Below are 19080 nucleotides of genomic sequence, written 5' to 3' on the forward strand. Positions count from 1 at the left end.
CAGCCTGGACCCCCCCCATATCCCCCTCGAGACCCCCCCCAAGTTATTTTTTGTACAAAACCCCCCCAATAAAACCCAAACCCGACTCGTGTCTGTGATTGGCCCCCCCAGGCCCCCCCCGCCCCCCCGGGGAGGGGATTGAGGGGATTTAGGGCTGATCCGGGGGGGGGGTCGGGGGGGCTTTTCCAGAGGCCACAGGAGGAGCCTCAGAGGCCCCGGAGCCGCCGAGGGGCTCGGGGGGCTGCGGGGACCCCTGGGTGTCCCCCGGGTGTCCCCAGGGTGGGGAGGGGTCTCCCCAGGGTGGTCCCGCGGGGGATGGTGGGCTGAGGCCTGAGCCCACCATGGAGTTCAACAAGGAGGAATTCCGGCGGCAGGTGGGGGCGGGGCTGGGCCGCCTGCACAGGTGAGACCCCCCAATTTGGGGACACTGGGGGGGACATTGGGGGGGGGGGTCTGTGGGGTCTGTCAGGGCTGGGGGGGGGTCGGGATTGTGGCTTTGTCACCTTCCTGTGACAAAAGTGACAACTCGCAGTGGGGATTTGGGCTCGGCTCAATTTGGGGAGGGGATTTGGGGTCTCCTCTGTGTGTCCCCACCCCAAGGCCACCCCCGTGTCCGTGCCACGCGTGTCCCCAGCCCTGTCCCCCCCCCTGTCCCCTCCCGGCGACGCCACCGCGGGGGATTTAAAGCCTTTAATCCTCTGCCAAGGGGGGGGGGGGACACGGGGGGACACGGGGACACGGGGAGGGGACACAGGACACGGGGGTGGCACCGGGGGGACCACAGGGGGACATGGGGACACGGGGAGGGGACAAGGGACACGGGGGTGGCACCGGGGGGACCACAGGGGGACATGGGGACACGGGGAGGGGACGGGGGGGACATGGGGGGGGGACACAGGACGCGGGGGTGGCACCGGGGGGACCGGGGGGACACGGGGAGGGGACAAGGGACACCGGGGGGACTGGAGTGCCACCACCGCCCCTGGGGGGGACATGGGGACACAGGGAAGGGGACAAGGGACAGGGGGGTGGCACAGGGGGAGAGCAGGGTGACCAGAGCGCCACCAGTGCGTGGGGAGGGGACACGAGGGGACACAGGACACGGGGGGACACGGTGAGAGGGGACATGGAGGGACACGGTGAGGGGTGACAAGAGACACCCAAGCACACGGTGAGGGGGACACTGGGGGACACGGTGGAGGGGACACAGGGACACGGGGGGACACTGGGGGACACGGTGAGGGGTGACAGGTGACACAGGGGACCCTGTGGGCCCCCAGGCTCCTGGAGCGGCGGCAGGAGGACCCCGAGGCGCTGGAGCTGAGCGCGGGGGGGGTCCCCGAGGCCGGGCCGCGGCCCCCCGTGCTGGACTGCACCTTCTGCGGCCTCCCCCGGCGCTACGGCATCGCCGTCCTCTGCGGCATCGGCTTCTGCATCAGCTTCGGCATCCGCTGCAACCTGGGCGTGGCCGTGGTCAGCATGGTCAACCCTAGTCATGGACAGGTGAGACAGGTGTGGGGCTGGGACAGGTGTGGGGTCAGCCCCAGCCACGGACAGGTACGGGACAGGTGTGGGGTAAATACAGGTATGGGGGGACAGGTGAGGGGTCAGCAGGGACAGGTGTGGGGTCAGCATGGTCAACCCCAGCCACGGACAGGTACGGGACAGGACAGGTGTGGGGTCAACCCCAGCCACGGACAGGTGAGACAGGTGTGGGGTAAATACAGGTATGGGGGGACAGGTGAGGGGTCAGCAGGGACAGGTGTGGGGTCAGCATGGTCAACCCTAGTCATGGACAGGTACGGACAGGTGTGGGGTCAGCCCCAGCCACGGGCAGGTACGGACAGGTGTGGGGTCAGTGGGGACAGGTGTGGGGTCAGCATGGTCAACCCCAGCCACGGACAGGTGAGACAGGTGTGGGGTCAGCGGGGACAGGTGAGGGGTCAGGACAGGTGTGGGGTCAGCATGGTCAACCCTAGTCATGGACAGGTACGGACAGGTGTGGGGTATGGGGGGACAGGTACAGGGTCAGCATGGTCAACCCCAGCCACGGGCAGGTGAGACAGGTGTGGGGTCAGCGGGGACAGGTGAGGGGTCAGGACAGGTGTGGGGTCAGCATGGTCAACCCCAGCCATGGACAGGTGAGGGACAGGTGAGGGATCGGGGGGGACAGGTGTGGGGTCAGGGGAAACAGGAATGGGACTGGGACAGGTGTGGGGTCAAGAGGGACAGGTACAGGGTCAGTATGGTCAACCCCAACCATGGACAGGTACAGGACAGGTGTGGCATCAGCAGGGACAGGTATGGGGCCTGGGCAGGTGAGGGGTCACAGGTGAGGGGGGTCACAGGTGGGGGGTCACTCTGAGGGGTCACAGGTGAGGGGTCACTGGGGGGGTCACAGGTGAGGGGTCACTGGGGGGTCACTGGGGGGTCACAGGTGAGAGGGGTCACAGGTGGGGGGTCACTCTGGGGGGTCACAGGTGGGGGGTCACTCACCTGTCTGGGGCGTGTCCTGGGGGGCGTGTCCAGGGCCTGACCCCGCCCCGCTGACCCCTCCCCAGCACGCCCAGTTCAACTGGGACCCCGAGACGGTGGGGATGATCCACGGCTCCTTCTTTTGGGGTTACATCGTCACCCAGATCCCGGGGGGCTTCATCGCCCAGAAATTCGCCGCCAACAGGTCGGGGGGGCCCCAAATGGGTCTGGGGGGCCCCAAAATGGGTCTGGGGGGGTCCTAAGTGGGTCTGGGGGGGCCCTAAATGGGGTCGGGGGGGCTCTAAATGGGTCAGGGGGGGCCTAAATGGGTCAGGGGGGGCCCAAAATGGGTCAGGGGGGGCCCAAAATGGGTCGGGGGGTCCTAAATGGGGTCGGGGGGGCCCTAAATGGGTCTGGGGGGGCCCCTAAACGGGATCAGGGTGACCCCAAACAGGGTTAGATGACCCAAAATGAACTTGGGGTGACCCCAAATAGGGGGACATGACCCTGAATGGGACAGGAGTGACCCCAAACAGGGTCGGGGTGACCCCAAATGGGTTGGGACAGCCCCAAACAGTCCAGGACACCCCCATGGCCCCTCCCTGACCCCTCTGTCCCCTCCCCGGGCTCAGGATGACCCCAAACAGGCTCAGGATGACCCCAAACAGGCCTGGGGTGACCCCAAACAAGCCCAGGACACCCCCAGGGCCCACCCCTGATCCCACTGTCCCCTCCCCCCGGGCTCAGGATGACCCCAAACAGGGGGAGATGACCCCAAACAGGCCCAGGGCACCCCCTGACCCCCTGTCCCCCCCCCCCGGGCTCAGGGTGACCCCAAACAGGGGGAGATGACCCCAAACAGGCCCAGGGCACCCCCTGACCCCCTGTCCCCCCCCGGCTCAGGGTGTTCGGCCTGGCCATCGTCTCCACGTCGGTGCTGAACATGCTGATCCCCTCGGCCGCACGGACACACGTGGGCTGCGTCATCGCCGTGCGCGTCATGCAGGGCCTGGTCGAGGTGGGGCTGGGGGTTTGGGGGGGATTTGGGGGTCAGGGACAGGGGTTTGGGGGGGTTTTAGGGTGGTTTGGGGTCACCCTGCCCGTTGGGCTGTTTTAGGGATGATTTTCGGGTGATTTTGGGTGTATTTGGGTGGGTTTGGGGTAGTTTGGGGTTTGTTTGGGGTGTTTTGGGGTGAGTTTGGGGTGGTTTTGGAGTATTTTGGGGTTTAGGGGGTGTTTTAGGGGTGGTTTGAGGTGGGTTTGGGGGGGTTTGGGGCAGTTTGAGGTGTTTTGGGGTGAGTTTGGACGTGTTTGGGGTGGGTTTGGGTGGTTTTAGGGTGATTTTGGGTGGGTTTGGGGCAGTTTGGGGGGATTTGGGGGGTTTGGGGAGAGGGGCTGGGGGGATGAGGGGATTTGGGGGAGTTTTGGGGGGGTTTGGGGGGTTTGAGGTGGGTTAGGAGTATTTAGGGGTGGGTTTGGGTGGGTTTGGGTGGGTTTAGGGCAGTTTTTGGGGTGTTTTAGGGGCGGTTTGGGGTGGTTTGGGGGGATTTGGGGGTTTTTGGGGGGGTCTGGGGGGAATTTGGGGTGGGTTTTGGGGGGTCTGGGGGGTGTTGGGTTCACACGTGGGCTGCGTCATCGCCGTGCGCGTCATGCAGGGCCTGGTCGAGGTGGGGTCTGGGGGGATTTGGGGGGGATTTGAGGGGGTTTGAAGTGGTTTTGGGTGGGTTTGGGCTGTTTTGGAGCAGTTTTGGGGTGTTTTGGGGTGGTTTGGGGTGAGTTTAGGGGGTGTTTGGGGTGGTTTGAGGTGGGTTTGGGGTGGGTCAGGGGGATTTGGGGGGATTAGGGGGGGTTTTGGGGTGGGTTTGGGGGGTCTGGGGATATTTTGGGGGGGGTTTGGGTGTGTTTCGGGGGGTTTGGGGGGGTTTGAAGTGGGTTAGGAGTATTTTGGGGTGGGTTTGGGTGGGTTTGGGAGGGTTTAGGGCAGTTTTTGGGGTGTTTTGGGGGGGGTTTGGGTGGGTTTGGGTGAGTTTGGGGTGGTTTTGGGTTTGTTTAGGGTGTTTTGGGGTGAGTTTAGGGTGGGTTTGGGGTGTTTTAGGGTGATTTTGGGTGGGTTTGGGGGGTTTGGGGAGAGGGGCTGGGGGGATGAGGTGGTTTGGGGTGCTCTGGGGCGGTTTGGGGGGGTTTTTGGGGGGTTTTGGGGTGGTTTGAGATGGGTTTGAAGTGGTTTGGGTGAGTTTGGGCTGTTTAGGGGTAGTTTTGGGTTTGTTTGGGTGGGTTTTGGGTGGATTTGGGGGTGGTTTAGAGGTGGGCGTGGCCGTGTTGGGTGTGGCCGGTGTGGGCGTGTCCCGCGCTGACCCCGCCCCCCGCAGGGCGTGACCTACCCCGCCTGTCACGGCATCTGGAGCAAATGGGCGCCGCCCCTGGAGCGGAGCCGCCTGGCCACCACCGCCTTCTGCGGTACCGGGGGTCTGGGGGCTTCTGGGGGGGTCTGGGGGCGACCAGGGAGGTCTGGGGGGCTTCTGGGGGGGGTCTGGGGGGTTCTGAGGGGTGACTGGGGGGTCTGGGGGGGGTCATGGGGGGCTGTGGGCGACCAGGGGGGCTTCTGGGGGGCGTCTGGGGGGTCCTAGGGGGCTCACGGGGGTCTGGGGGGCTATTGGGGGGAGACCAGGGAGGCCTGGGGGGGTCTGGGGGGGTCCTGGGGGGCTCAGAGGGGCTACTGGGGGGCTTCTGGGGGGGTCTGGGGAGGGTCTGGGGGGGTCTGGGGGCGACCAGGGAGGTCTGGGGGCGTCTGGGGGGCTATTGGGGGTTCCTGGGGGAGACCAGGGGGGTCTGGGGGGGTCTGGGGGGTCCTGGGGGGGTCTGGGGGGCTCAGAGGGGCTACTGGGGGGCTACTGGGGGGTCTGGGGGCCTACCAGGGGGGTCCTAGGGGGGTCTGGGGGGCTATTGGGGGGTTCTGGGGGGCTTCTGGCGGGGTCTGGGGGGTCCTAGGGGGGTCTGGGGGCATCTGGGGGGCGACCAGGGAGGTCTGGGGGGCTTCTGGGGGGGTCTGGGGGCGTCTGGGGGGTCCTGGGGAGGGTCTGGGGGGTCCTAGGGGGCTTCTGGGGGGGTCTGGGGGCGTCTGGGGGGTCCTAGGGGGGTCTGGGGGGGTCCTGGGGGGTCTGGGGGCCTACCAGGGGGGTCCAGGGGGGGTCTGGGGGGGGTCTGGGGGCGTCTGGGGGGGGTCCTGGGGGGGTCTGGGGGCCTACCAGGGGGGTCCATGGGGGTCTGGGGGGCTATTGGGGGGTCCTAGGGGCGACCAGGGGGGTCTGGGGGGGTCTGGGGGGTGTCTGGGGGGCTCAGAGAGGCTATTGGGGGGCTTCTGGGGGAGTCTGGGGAGGTCTGAGGGGCTACAGGGAAGGTCTGGGGGCTACCAGGGGGGTCTGGGGGTTACTGGGGGGGGTCTGGGGGGGGTCTGGAGGGTCTAGGGGCTACCAGGGGCTACCACGGGGTCTGGGTGTTACTGGAGGATACTGGGGGGGATCCCAGGGGGTACCTGGGGGTGTCCCAGGGTGGGTCTGGGGATGTCCAGGGTGGTCCAGGTGTGTCTGGGGAGTCCTGGGGGGGATCCCAGGGTGGTCTGGGGGTACCTGGGGCTGTCCAGGGTGTCCCAGGGCTGTCCAGGGTGGGTCTGGGGGTGCCTAGGGTGTCCCAGGGGGGTCTGGGGGTACCTGGGGGTGTCCAGGGCTGTCCAGGGCGGGTCTGGGGGTGTCCAGGGTGGTCTGGGGAGTCCTGGGGGGGTCCCAGGGCGGGTCTGGGGGTGTCCAGGGCGGTCCGGGGGGTCCTGGGGTGTCCAGGGCGGGTCTGGGGGTGTCCAGGGTGGGTCTGGGGGTGTCCAGGGCGGTCCAGGGCGGGTCTGGGGGTGTCCAGGGCGGTCCGGGGGTGTCCAGGGCGGGTCTGGGGGTGTCACCGCCGTCCCCCAGGGTCGTACGCGGGGGCCGTGGTGGCCATGCCCCTGGCCGGGGTCCTGGTGCAGTACACGGGATGGAGCTCCGTGTTCTACGTCTACGGTGAGACCCCCGGGACCCCCCGGGACCCCCTGAGACCCCCTGAGACCCCCCTGAGACCCCCGGGACCCCCTGAGACCCCCCCGGGACCCCCCTGAGACCCCCCCGGGACCCCCTGGGACCCTATGAGCCCCCCCTGAGCTCACCTGAGTCTCCTGAGACCCCCGGACCCCCTGAGACCCCTGAAACCTCCTGGGACCCCCTGAGACCCCCCTGAGACCCCCCTGAGACCCCCGGGACCCCCTGAGACCCCCGGGACCCCCTGAGACCCCCCTGAGACCCCCCTGAGACCCCCCCGGGACCCCCCTGAGACCCCCCCGGGACCCTATGAGCCCCCCCTGAGCTCACCTGAGTCTCCTGAGACCCCCGGACCCCCTGAGACCCCTGAAACCTCCTGGGACCCCCTGAGACCACCCTGAGACCCCCGGGACCCCCTGAGACCCCCAGGACCCCCTGAGACTCCCCTGAGACCCCATGGGACCCCCTGGGACCCTCCTGAGCTCACCTGGGCCCCCTGAGACCCCCAGGACACCCCTGAGACCCTCTGGGACCCTATGAGCCCCCCCTGAATCCACCCAGGACCCCCTGAGCCCCCCCTGAGCTCACCCCCGGAGCCCCTGAGCCCCTCAGGGAACCCTGTGCCCCCCAGGACCCCGTGAGACCCCCCGGGACCCTATGAGCCCCCCCTGAGCCCTCCAGGGACCCCTGAGACCCCCCTGAGCTCACCTGGGCCCCCTGAGACCCCCAGGACCCCCCTGAGACCCCCCTGAGCCCCTCAGGGACCCCCTGAGACCCCCCCGGGACCCCATGGGACCTCCCTGAGCCCCCCCTGAGCACCCCCGGGACCCCCCTGAGATCCTCTGGGACCCCCGGGACTCCTGAGACCCCCGGGACCCTCCAGGACCCCCCTGAGCCCCTCAGGGACCCCCTGAGAACCCCCTGAATCCCCCCAGGATCCCCTGGGACCCCCCTGAGACCCCCAGGACCCCCTGAGACCTCCAGGACCCCCTGAGACCCCCCTGAATCCCCCCAGGATCCCCCTGAGACCCCCAGGACCCCCTGGTTCCCCCCTGGGACCCCCCAGGACCCCCCCGGGACCTCTGAGCCCCACCCTGAGCCTCCTGGGACCCCCTGAGCCCCCCTGTGCCCCCCCCAGGACCCCTGGGACCCCCCTGAGACCCCCGGCACCTCTGAGCCCCCCCTAACCCCACCCCAGGACCCCCTGAGACCCCCAGGACACCCTGAGACCCCCCTGAGCCCACCCTGAGCCCCTCTGGGACCCCCTGAGCCCCTCTGGGACCCCCCAGGACCCCCGGGACCCCCCTGAGATCCCTGAAACCTCCCCAGGACCCCAGACCCCCACCAGACCCTCCCCAGTGACCCCTCCCAGTGCCCCCAGTGACCCCAGTGCCCCCAGTGACCCCCCCAGTGCCCCCCAGTTCCCTCCCAGTTCCCCCAGTCTGACCAGCAGCGCCCCCCAGTGGCCCCCCAATGACCCCCCAGTCCCATCCCAGTGCTCCCAATAACCCCAGTAACCCCTCCCAGTGCCCCCAGTGACCCCCTAAGACCCCTTAACAGCCCCCAGGACCCCACCAGACCCTCCCCAGTGCCCCCAGTGCCCCCCCAGTGACCCCCGTGCCCCCCCAGGCAGTTTTGGGGTGTTCTGGTACCTGTTCTGGGTGCTGGTGTCCTACGAGAGCCCGGCCCAGCACCCGACCATCTCCCCCGAGGAGAGAAAATACATCGAGGAGAGCATCGGGGAGAGCGTGGGCAGCAACCCGCTGCTGGTCAGACTGGGGGGCTGGGAGGGACTGGGGGGGAACTGGGAGCACTGGGACAGGACTGGGGGGGTCACTGGGGGCCACTGGGGGGCGCTGCTGGTCAGACTGGGGGAACTGGGAGGGAACTGGAGGGGTCATTGGGGGCAGCAACCCGCTGCTGGTCAGACTGGGGGACTGGGAGGGACTGGGGGGTAACTGGGAGCACTGGGATGGGACTGGGGTCATTGGGAGGTCACTGGGGGGCGCTGCTGGTCAGACTGGGGGACTGGGAGGGCACTGGGAGGGGACTGGGGGAATTGGGAGCACTGGGAGGGGACTGGGGGGGTCACTGGGGGGTCATTGGGGGCAGCAACCCACTGCTGGTCAGACTGGGGGCACTGGGAGGGGACTGGGATGGGACTGTGGGGGGACTGGGAACACTGGGAGCACTGGGATGGCACTGGGACAGGACTGGGGGGTAACTGGGAGCACTGGGATGGGACTGGGAGGGTCATTGGGGGGCGCTGCTGGTCAGACTGGGGGACTGGGAGCACTGGGAGGGGACTGGGATAGGACTGGGGGGGTCATTGGGGGGTCATTGGGGGCAGCAACCCGCTGCTGGTCAGACTGGGAGCACTGGGAGCACTGGGAGGGAACTGGGAGGGAACTGGGAGCACTGGGGGTGTCATTGTGGGGGTACTGGGGTGCAGCAACCCGCTGCTGGTCAGACTGGGGTCACTGGGAGGGGACTGGGGGGGAACTGGGAACACTGGGAGGGCACTGAAAGGGTTACTGGGAGCACTGGGATGGGACTGGGGGGCACCGGGGGGGTTAACTGGGGGTCACAGCAGGGTCACTGTGGCCACCAAAAGGTCACTGTGGCCACCAAGGCCACGGACAAGGGAACTGGGGCTGGGGGTGGCCTGGGGGTCACTCCTGGTGGTCACTCTGTGGGAACTGGGGCCGTGGGCAGTCTGGGGTTGGCCTGGGGGTCCCCCTCAGTGGTCATTTGGTCAGTGGTCACTCTGTGGGAATTGGGCCTGGGGGTGGTCTGGGGGTCACTCCCAGTGGTCAGTCGGTCAGTGGTCACTCCGTGGGAACTGGGACAGGAGGCAGTCTGGGGGTGGCCTGGGGGTAGCCTAGGGGTCACTCACAGTGGTCACTCCTGGTGGTCACTCTGTGGGAACTGGGACCGGGGGTGGCCTGGGGTTGGCCTGGGTGTCCCCCCCAGTGGTCATTTGGTCAGTGGTCACTCTGTAAGGATTGGGACAGGAGGCAGTCTGGGGTGGTCTGGTGGTCACTCTCAGTGGTCATTTGGTCAGTGGTCACTCTGTGGGAACTGGGGCCGTGGGCAGTCTGTAGGTGGCCTGGGGGTGGTCTGATGGTCACTCACAGTGGTCATTTGGTCAGTGGTCACTCTGTGGGAATTGGGCCTGGGGGTGGTCTGGGGGTCACTCACGGTGGTCATTTGGTCAGTGGTCACTCCTGGTGGTCACTCTGTGGGAATCGGGCCTGGGGGTAGTCCGGGTGTCCCCTCCAGTGGTCACTCGGTCAGTGGTCACTGTGTAGGAATTGGGCCTGGGGCAGTCTGTAGGTGGCCTGGGGGTAGCCCAGGGGTCACTCCCGGTGGTCACTCGGTCAGTGGTCACTCTGTGTTAAGTGGACCGGGGGCAGTCTGGGGGTAGCCCAGGGGTCACTCCCGGTGGTCACTGTGTAGGAATTGGGCCTGGGGCAGTCTGGGGTCGGTCTGGGGGTGGTCTGGTGGTCACTCCCGGTGGTCACTCGGTCAGTGGTCACTGTGCCCGCAGCTGGCCACGCCCTGGCGGCAGTTCTTCACCTCCATGCCGGTCTACGCCATCATCGTGGCCAACTTCTGCCGCAGCTGGACCTTCTACCTGCTGCTCATCAGCCAGCCCGCCTACTTCGAGGAGGTCTTCGGCTTCGAGATCAGCAAGGTGGGCCCCAAAAAAATGCTCAGGAGGGTCTGGAAAATAGGGGGGAAAATTCTGTGGAATGACAAAAAAATTCTGGAAAAAAATCCCCTGCAAAATGCCCCAAAAATGGGAAAAAAACCCTGAAAAACATAAAAAAAATCTGGAAAAAAAAAAACAAAAAAAACCCAACGTTTAAACACCCAAAAATCCTGAAGAAACACCCTCTAAAATACCCAAAACATCCTGAAAAGAAATCCTACAAAATGCCAAAAAAACAAGGGAAAAAAACCCTGCAAAACACCCAAAAAGTCCTGAAAAAAATCCTAAAAAACACCCCGCAAAATACCCAAAAAGTCCTGAAAAAAACCCCTGCAAAACACCCAAAAAATCCTGAAAAAAATCCTAAAAAACACCCTGCAAAATACACAAAAAAATCTTGAAAAAAAACCCCTGCAAAACACCCCAAAAAACCACACAAAAGATCAGCAAGGTGGGGACAAAAAATGCTCAGGAGGGTCTAGAAAACAGGGGGAAAAATTCTGTGGAATGACAAAAAAATCTGGGAAAAAAAAGGTTAAAAATAACCGAAAAATTCTGAAAAAAAACCATGAAAAATACAAAAAAAAATCCTGAAAAAAATCCTGAAAAACGCTCAAGAAACCACACAAAAGATCAGCAAGGTGGGGACCAAAAACACTCAGGAGGGCCTGAAAAATAGGGGGAAAAATTCTGTAAAATATCAAAAAAATCTGGAAAAAAAAGGTAAAAAAATAACAAAAAAATCTGAAAAAATCCTGTAAAATACCAAAAAAAACCTCACAAAAAATCAGCAAGATGGGCACAAAAAACGCTCAGGAGGGTCTGGAAAATAGGGGGAAAAAATTCTGTGGAATGACAAAAAAATTCTGGAAAAAAAAAGGTTAAAAATAAGCGAAAAATTCTGAAAAAAAATTGAAAAAAAAATTTTAAAAATCCTGAAAAAAAAACCATTAAAAACACCTAAAAAAATCTTGAAGAAACAACCTGTAAAATATAAAAAAAACCTGGAAAAAAAAAAACCGTTTAAAACACCTAAAAAATCTTGAAGAAACACCCTGTAAAATACCAAAAAAAAACCACACAAAAAATCAGCAAGGTGGGCAAAAAACGCTCAGGAGGGCCTGGAAAATGGGGGGAAAAAATCAGTGGAATGACAAAAAAATCTGGAAAAAAATCCCCTGCAAAATGCCCCAAAAATGGGGAAAAAACCCTGTGGAACGCCAAAAAAATCCTGAAAAAGACCCCTGAAAAAAACCCAAAAACCGTGGTATAAAACCCTGCAAAATCAACCAAAGAACCTGGAAAAAAAACCTGTAAAATACCAAAAAAATCCTGGAAAAAAAAGGTTCAAAACACCCAAAAAATCTTGAAAAAATCCCCTGCAGAACGCCCCAAAAAACACGGGAAAAAAGCCCTGAAAAATATCCAAAAAATCCTGAAAAAAACCCTGCAAAACACCAAAAAATCCTAAAAAAACTCCTGCAAAGCACCAAAAAAAATCCCACAAAACACCCCAAAAAAACTACAAAAAATAATAATAATAAAAAAAAAAATCCCAAAAAAAATCCAAAAAAATCCCAAAAAAATCCCAAAAAAACCCCCAACCCCTCCCCTGCCCCTCCAGGTGGGTCTCCTGTCGGCGCTGCCCCACCTGGTGATGACCCAAAACACCCCAAAACCCCGACACAACACCCCCACAAGCACCCCAAAACCCACACAAAAACCACCCCAAAAAACCTGCAAAAAATCCCCAAAAATCACGTCAAAAAATCCCAAAAAAAAAAAAAATCCCAAAAAAATCCAAAAAAATCCAAAAAAAATCCCCCCCCAAAAAAATCCCCAATAAAAAAATCCAAAAAAGATAAGAAAAATTCCAAAAAATAAAAAAAAAATAAATAAAATCCAAAAAAAATCAAAAAAAATCCCAAAAAATCCCAAAAAAACCCAAAAAATAAAATAAAAAAAAATCCCAAAAAAATCCAGAAAAACCCAAAAAAACTCCCAAACCCCCCAACCCTCCCCTGCCCCCCCAGGTGGGTCTCCTGTCGGCGCTGCCCCACCTGGTGATGACCATCGTGGTGCCCATCGGGGGCCAGATCGCCGATTTCCTGCGCTCGCGGGGCCTGATGTCCACCACCAACGTCCGCAAGATGATGAACTGCGGCGGTCAGCGGGGACAGCGGGGACACTGGGGACAATGCGGGGGACAGCGGGGACACTGGGGACAGTGGGGACAGCGGGGACACTGGGGGGACAATGGGGGATAATGGGGTGGTCAGTGTGGGGACACTGAGGGGACAATGGGGGGACAGTGGGGACAATGGGGGGACAATGGGGGGGACAATGGGGTGACAATGGGGGAGACAGTGCAGCGGTCAGTGCCAGGACACTGGGGACAGTGGGTGGACAGTGGGGACAATGGGGTGGTCAGTGTGGGGACACTGGGGACAGTGGGGACAATGAGGGGATAATGGGGGGACAATGAGGGTGACAATGGGGTGACAATGGGGTGGTCAGTGTGGGGACACTGGGGACAATGTGGGGGACAATGGGGGGATAATGGGGGGGCAATGGGGTGACACTGCAGTGGTCAGTGCCAGGACAGTGGGGACACTGAGGGGACAATGGGGGGGACAGTGTGGAGGTCAGTGGGGGACAGTGAAGGGACACTGAGGGGACAATGGGGGAGACAGTGGGGTGGTCAGTGCCAGGACACTGGGGACAATGGGGGAGACAGTGGGGTGACACTGTGGCAGTCAGTGCCAGGACAGTGGGGACAACAGGGGTGACACTGTAGTGGTCAGTGCCAGGACAATGAGGGGACAACGAGGGGGACAATGGGGTGGTCAGTGCCAGGACAGTGGGGACACTGAGGAGACAATGGGGTGACAATGGTGTGGTCATTGGGGGACACCAGGAGACACTGAGAGGACAATGGGGGGGACAGTGTGGAAGTCAGTGGGGGACAGTGAAGGGACACTGAGGGGACAATGGGGTGACACTGCAGCGGTCAATGTCGGGACACTGGGGGGACAATGGGGGTGACACTGTGGTGGTCAGTGCGGGGACAATGGGGGGGACAGTGGGGACAGTGGAGGACAATGGGGGTGACACTGCAGAGGTCAGTGTGGGGACACTGGGGGGACAATGAGGGGGGGGACAGTGCCAGGACACCACGGGGACAATGGGGACACTGGGGTGACACTGCAACAGTCAGTCCAGGGACACCAGGGTGACAATGGGGACAACGGGGGAACAACAAGGGGGACACTGGGGGACACACGGGGACTGACACAGAGGGACACTGGGGGGACACATGAAGGGGACACCCCGGGGTGTGACACATGGAGGGGACACTTTGGGGGGTGACGCAGCGGTGACAGCAGGTGCCATCGCCCCCGCAGGGTTCGGCATGGAGGCCACGCTGCTGCTGGTGGTGGGCTACTCGCACTCCCGCGCCGTGGCCATCTCCTTCCTGGTGCTGGCCGTGGGCTTCAGCGGCTTCGCCATCTCTGGTGGGGACAGGGGACAGCGGGGTGGCCCTGGGGACACACAGACACACCTGTGACACACCTGTGACACACCTGTCCCCGGCCAGGGTTCAACGTGAACCACCTGGACATCGCCCCGCGCTACGCCAGCGTCCTGATGGGGCTGTCCAACGGCGTGGGGACACTGTCCGGCATGGTGTGTCCCCTCATCGTGGGCGCCCTCACCAGACACAAGGTCAGCGGGGACGGGGGGGGACAGTGGGGACAGTGGGGGACAGGGAGGGGCAGGAGGGGACAGGGAGGGGACAGGGAGACATGTCAGGACAATGGGACCAAAGGAGGGGACAGTGGGAACAAAGGGGACAATGTGACCAGGGGAGGGGACAGTGGGGCTAGGGGACAGTGGGGGACAGTGGGAGACAGGAGGGACAGGGAGGGGTAGCGGGATCAGAGGGGACAGTGGGACATGGGGGACAGAGGGATATGGTGGGGGGACAGGGGGGGACAGGGGGGGACAGGAGGAGACAGGAGGGGACAGTGGGGGACAGCAGGACATGATGGGGACAGTGGGACATGAGGGACAGTGGGACATGGCAGGGGACAGGGGCAGGGCTTGGGGACAGCAGGGGACAGGGAGGGGACAGCAGGATCAGAGAGGACAGTGGGACACAGGAGGGGACAATGGCACCAGAGGGGACAGTGGGACATGAGGGGACAGTGGGACATGGGAGGACAGTGGGACATGGGTAGGGGACAGTGGGGGGACAATGGGACCAAGGGAGGGGACAGTGGGACATGGTCGGGGGGACAGGGGCAGGGCTGAGGGACAGCGGGGGACAGGAGGGGACAGTGGGACATGTTGGGACAATGGGACCAAGGAGGGGGACAGTGGGACATGATGGGGACAGTGGGACATGTCGGGACAATGGGACCGAGAGAGGGGACAGTGGGACATGGGGATGGACACTGGGACCAGAGGGGACAGCAGGACATGATGGGGACAGTGTGGGACAGGAAGGGACAGTGGAACCTGGGATGGGACAGTGGGACATGGGGGGACACACAGCACTTCCTGCCCCCGTCACTCACTCTACGCTCGGCCCCGCCCACTCGCTTTAACCCCGCCTTACCCCATTGCCCCGCCCCTTATTCTCCCCCCCGTCTTGGCCACGCCCCCATTTCCCCGCACTCCCCTTTAACCACGCCCCCTCCACTCACCCCGCCCCACCTCCGCGCTGATTGGCCGGCGCCCCCGGCGCGCGTCGCGCTCCCATTGGCCGGCTCTGCGGCCCCCCCCCCGGCGGGCGGGGCGGCGCGCTCCCATTGGCTCTCCAGACGCGGGAGGAGTGGCAGTGGGTGTTCCTGATCGCCGCGCTCGTGCACTACGGGGGCGTGGCTTTCTACGGCGTCTTCGCCTCGGGGGAGCCGCAGCCGTGGGCGGAGCCTCCGCGGGAGGAGGCGGAGCCTCTGGCCCCGGCCGGGCTGGGCAGCGACGAGGAGGAAGAGGAGGAGGAAGATGGGGATGGAGGAGGAGGAGGAGGAGCCCCCCCGGGAGGACCCCCCGCCAGTTACGGCGCCACCGGCACCACCCCGGCCCCCGGGACCCCCCTGGGGTGACAAAAAACCTCCACCTGTTTCCCCCTACAAGGGATTTCCCCCCTCCCCAGACCCCCCAAACCCCCCAGGGACCCCCCGCCCTCCTGCCGAGACCCCCGAGACCCCCCCCCAAGGCCTGGCCCGCTCACCGCTGTACAGATATAAATAAATATAAAAAGGAGCGGCCGCTGGAGAGTGCGGGGGCTTTACTGGGGGCACTGGGAGGGTTCTGGGAGCACTGAGAGGGCTCTGGGGGACTGGGAGGGGCTGGGGGACACTGGGAAGGACTGGGAGGGATTGGGGGGGAGTGGGAGGGTTCTGGGGGCACTGGGAGGGACTGGGAGGGTTCTGGGGACACTGGGAGGGACTGGGAGGGTTCTGGGGACACTGGGAGGGACTGGGGGGCACTGGGAAGGACTGGGAGAGTTCTGGGGGCACTGGGACAGACTGGGGGGCACTGGGAGGGTGCTGGGGGCACTGGGAGGGACTGGGAGAGTTCTGAGGACACTGGGAGGGACTAGGAGGGTTCTGGGGCCACTGGGAGAGGCTCTGGGGGCACTGGGAGGGTTTTGGGGGCACTGGGAGGGACTGGGGGACACTGGGAAGGACTGGGAGGGTTCTGGGGACACTGGGAGAGGTGCTGGGGGCACTGGGAAGGACTGGGGGGCACTGGGAGGGACTGGGAGAAGCTCTGGGGGTACTGGGAGGGACTGGGGGGCACTGGGAGGGTTCTAGGGGCACTGGGAGGGACTGGGAGGGTTCTGGGGGGCACTGGGAGGGACTGGGAGGGTTCTGGGGGGCACTGGGAGGGACTGGGAGGGTTCTGGGGGGCACTGGGAGGGACTGGGAGGGTTCTGGGGGGCACTGGGAGGGACTGGGAGGGTTCTGGGGGGCACTGGGAGAGATTGGGGGGCACTGGGAGAGGCTCTGGGGCCACTGGGAGGGACCTGGAGGGTTCTGGGGGCACTGGGAGGGACTGGGAGGGACTGGGGGGCACTGGGAGGGACTGGGAGAGTTCTGGGGGCACTGGGACAGACTGGGGGGCACTGGGAGAGGCTCTGGGGGGCACTGGGAGGGACTGGGAGAGGCTCTGGGGGCACTGGGAGGGTTTTGGGGGCACTGGGAGGGACTGGGGGACACTGGGAAGGACTGGGAGGGTTCTGGAGGCACTGGGAGAGGTGCTGGGGGCACTGGGAGGGACTGGGAGGGTTCTGGGGGGCACTGGGAGGGACTGGGAGGGACTGGGAGGGTTCTGGGGGCACTGGGAGGGACTGGGAGGGACTGGGGGGCACTGGGAGGGACTGGGAGGGTTCTGGGGGCCACTGGGAAGGACTGGGAGAGGTGCTGGGGGAACTGGGAGGGACTGGGGGGCACAGGAGATGACCCTGGGGACACTGAGGTGGTTCTGAAGACACTGAGGGGACACTGGAGGTGACACTGGGGTGTCACCACCCCGCCCAGGCCACCGGCCGGCTCTTCTGAGGGGAAGTCGCCCCGGTGCAGTGATTTCAGCTTAATTGTGAGGGGAAAACCCCAATAATTTCACCTCTATTGTGAAGGAAAAACCCCAGTGACTTCAACTCTATTGTGAGGGAAAAACCCAGTGACTTCAGCTCAATTGTGAGGGAAAAACCCAGTAATTTCACCTCTATTGTGAGGGAAAAAAACCCAGTGACTTCAGCTCAATTGTGAGGGAAACCCCAGTTATTTCACCTTTATTGTGAAGGAAAACCCGTCACCTCTAACCGGACTTGTGGCCGAAGTGCTTCTCCCTGGTGGAGGCGACGCAGAAGAATCAATTAGGAGCCAAATTTGATCTTCCAGAACTTTCTTTGCTCCGTCCCCGCCGACGACTCGAAGAGCGCGAGGCCCTCCCTCAGAGGGGTTTTATACCGCCACAAAAGGGGCGGGGTTTATAACCAGCCAATGGGGTTAACGGTTGAGAGAAGGAACCAATCAGAGGGCACATCAGTAAACAGACTCGGGGATTGAAATTTGGACCAATCAGGGAAAGAGCTGAAAGCAACCAATCAGGGAAGGGATTCAAAAAAAACGGGCCAATCAGAGGGCAGAACTGGGGTACAGAGCAACATCCAATCATAAACGAGACAGGTGACGTACCCGGAAGTGTTTACAGTGAGGGGACACTGAGGTGACACTGACGGGACCCTGGTGACACTGAGTGACATTTCCCCACAGTGCCCAGAGTGACCACTGACCCCCAGAGTGACCACTGACCCCCTGGAGTGGCCACTGGCTGCCCAGAGTGACCAATGCCCCCCTGGAGTGACCACTGACCCCCTGGAGTGACCAGTGACTGCCCGGAGCGACCAATGCCCCCCTGGAGTGACCAGTGACCCCCTGGAGTGATCGATGCCCCCCCCGGAGTGACCAGTGACCTTCGAGTGACCACTGACCCCCCTGAGGGACACTGACCTCCCCAAAATGACCATTGACACCCTGAGTGACCACTGGAGCGGTCATTGACCCCCCTTTAGTGACCACTGACCCCCCCAAATGACCACTGACCCCCCTGAGTGACCAGTGACCCCCCTGAATGACCACTGACCCTCCTGAGTGACCAGTGACCCTCCTGAGTGACCAGTGACTGCCCCAAAATGACCACTGACCCCCCTGAGTGACCAGTGACCGCCAAGTGACCACTGGAATGACCAATGGCCTCCCCTGAGTGACCACTGACCCCCCAGGTGACCCCAGGGTGACCAGGTCAGCTCTGGCTCAATAAAAGCTCCAAAACCTCCCCAGAACCGGCCGGTCTGTCCCAGTCTGTCCCAGTCCATCCCAGTCTGTCCCAGTAATGGCTCAGACACTCCCAGTTTGTCCCAGTTCCCTCCCAGTCTGTCCCAGTTCCCTCCCAGTCTGTCCCAGTTCCCTCCCAGCTTGTCCCAGTCCATCCCAGTCAGACCCAGATGCTCCCAGTCCCTCTCAGTTTGGTCCAGTCCTTCCCAGTAACACCCACTCCATCCCAGTCTCTCCCAGTAAGGCTCAGACACTCCCAGTCTGTCCCAGTCCGTTCCAGTTTGCTCCAGTCCATCCCAGCCTGTCCCAGTCAGTCCCAGTAAGGCTCAGATGCTCCCAGTCCATCCCAGTCTGTCCCAGTCCATCCCAGTCATTCCCAGCCAGTCCCAGTCCATCCCAGTAACACCCAGTCCATCCCAGTCTCTCCCAGTCTGTTCCAGTTTGCTCCAGTCCATCCCAGTCCATCCCAGTAATGGCTCAGACACTCCCAGTCCATCCCAGTCCATCCCAGTTTGTCCCAGTCAGGCCCAGATGCACTCCCAGTTCACCCAGTATAACCAGTTTGGGTTTATTACAGGAGCAGCCCGTGCTGTCTGAGCACAGTGCCACCACACCAGTCTGTCCCAGTAACCCCCAGTCCATCCCAGTAAGGCTCAGACACTCCCAGTCCATCCCAGTAAGATCTGGATGCTCCCAGTCCATCCCAGCCTGTCCCAGTAATGGCTCAGACACTCCCAGTCCATCCCAGTCTGTCCCAGTCCGTCCCAGTCCATCCCAGTAACACCTGGATGCTCCCAGTCCATCCCAGTCACTCCCAGTACGGCTCAGACACTCCCAGTCTGTCCCAGTTTATCCCAGTCAGGCCCAGACACACTCCCAGTTCACCCAGTATAACCAGTTTGGGTTTATTACAGGAGCAGCCCGTGCTGTCTGAGCACAGTGACACCATCCCAGTCTGTCCCAGTCCATCCCAGTCAGACCC

The 19080-nt window shown here is 62.4% G+C and overlaps 1 protein-coding gene across 1 annotated transcript; it reads left to right on the forward strand.

Moving 5' to 3' along the window:
- Positions 1-341: 341 nt before the first annotated feature.
- Positions 342-15507, forward strand: SLC17A7 (solute carrier family 17 member 7; the record flags this gene model as incomplete). Its single annotated transcript, XM_083882106.1, has 13 exons — positions 342-370; positions 1281-1512; positions 2562-2680; positions 3379-3493; positions 4845-4932; positions 6435-6521; positions 8166-8284; positions 10069-10233; positions 12285-12417; positions 13656-13766; positions 13850-13977; positions 15078-15228; positions 15410-15507. 13 exons carry the CDS (start codon positions 342-344, stop codon positions 15505-15507), a joined length of 1575 nt encoding a protein of 524 aa, XP_083738232.1.
- Between the last annotated feature and the right edge of the window lie 3573 nt (positions 15508-19080).

This window comes from Zosterops lateralis, assembly GCF_965231275.1.
Source record: "Zosterops lateralis genome assembly, chromosome: 37".
In the NCBI taxonomy this organism is placed as follows: domain Eukaryota; kingdom Metazoa; phylum Chordata; class Aves; order Passeriformes; family Zosteropidae; genus Zosterops; species Zosterops lateralis.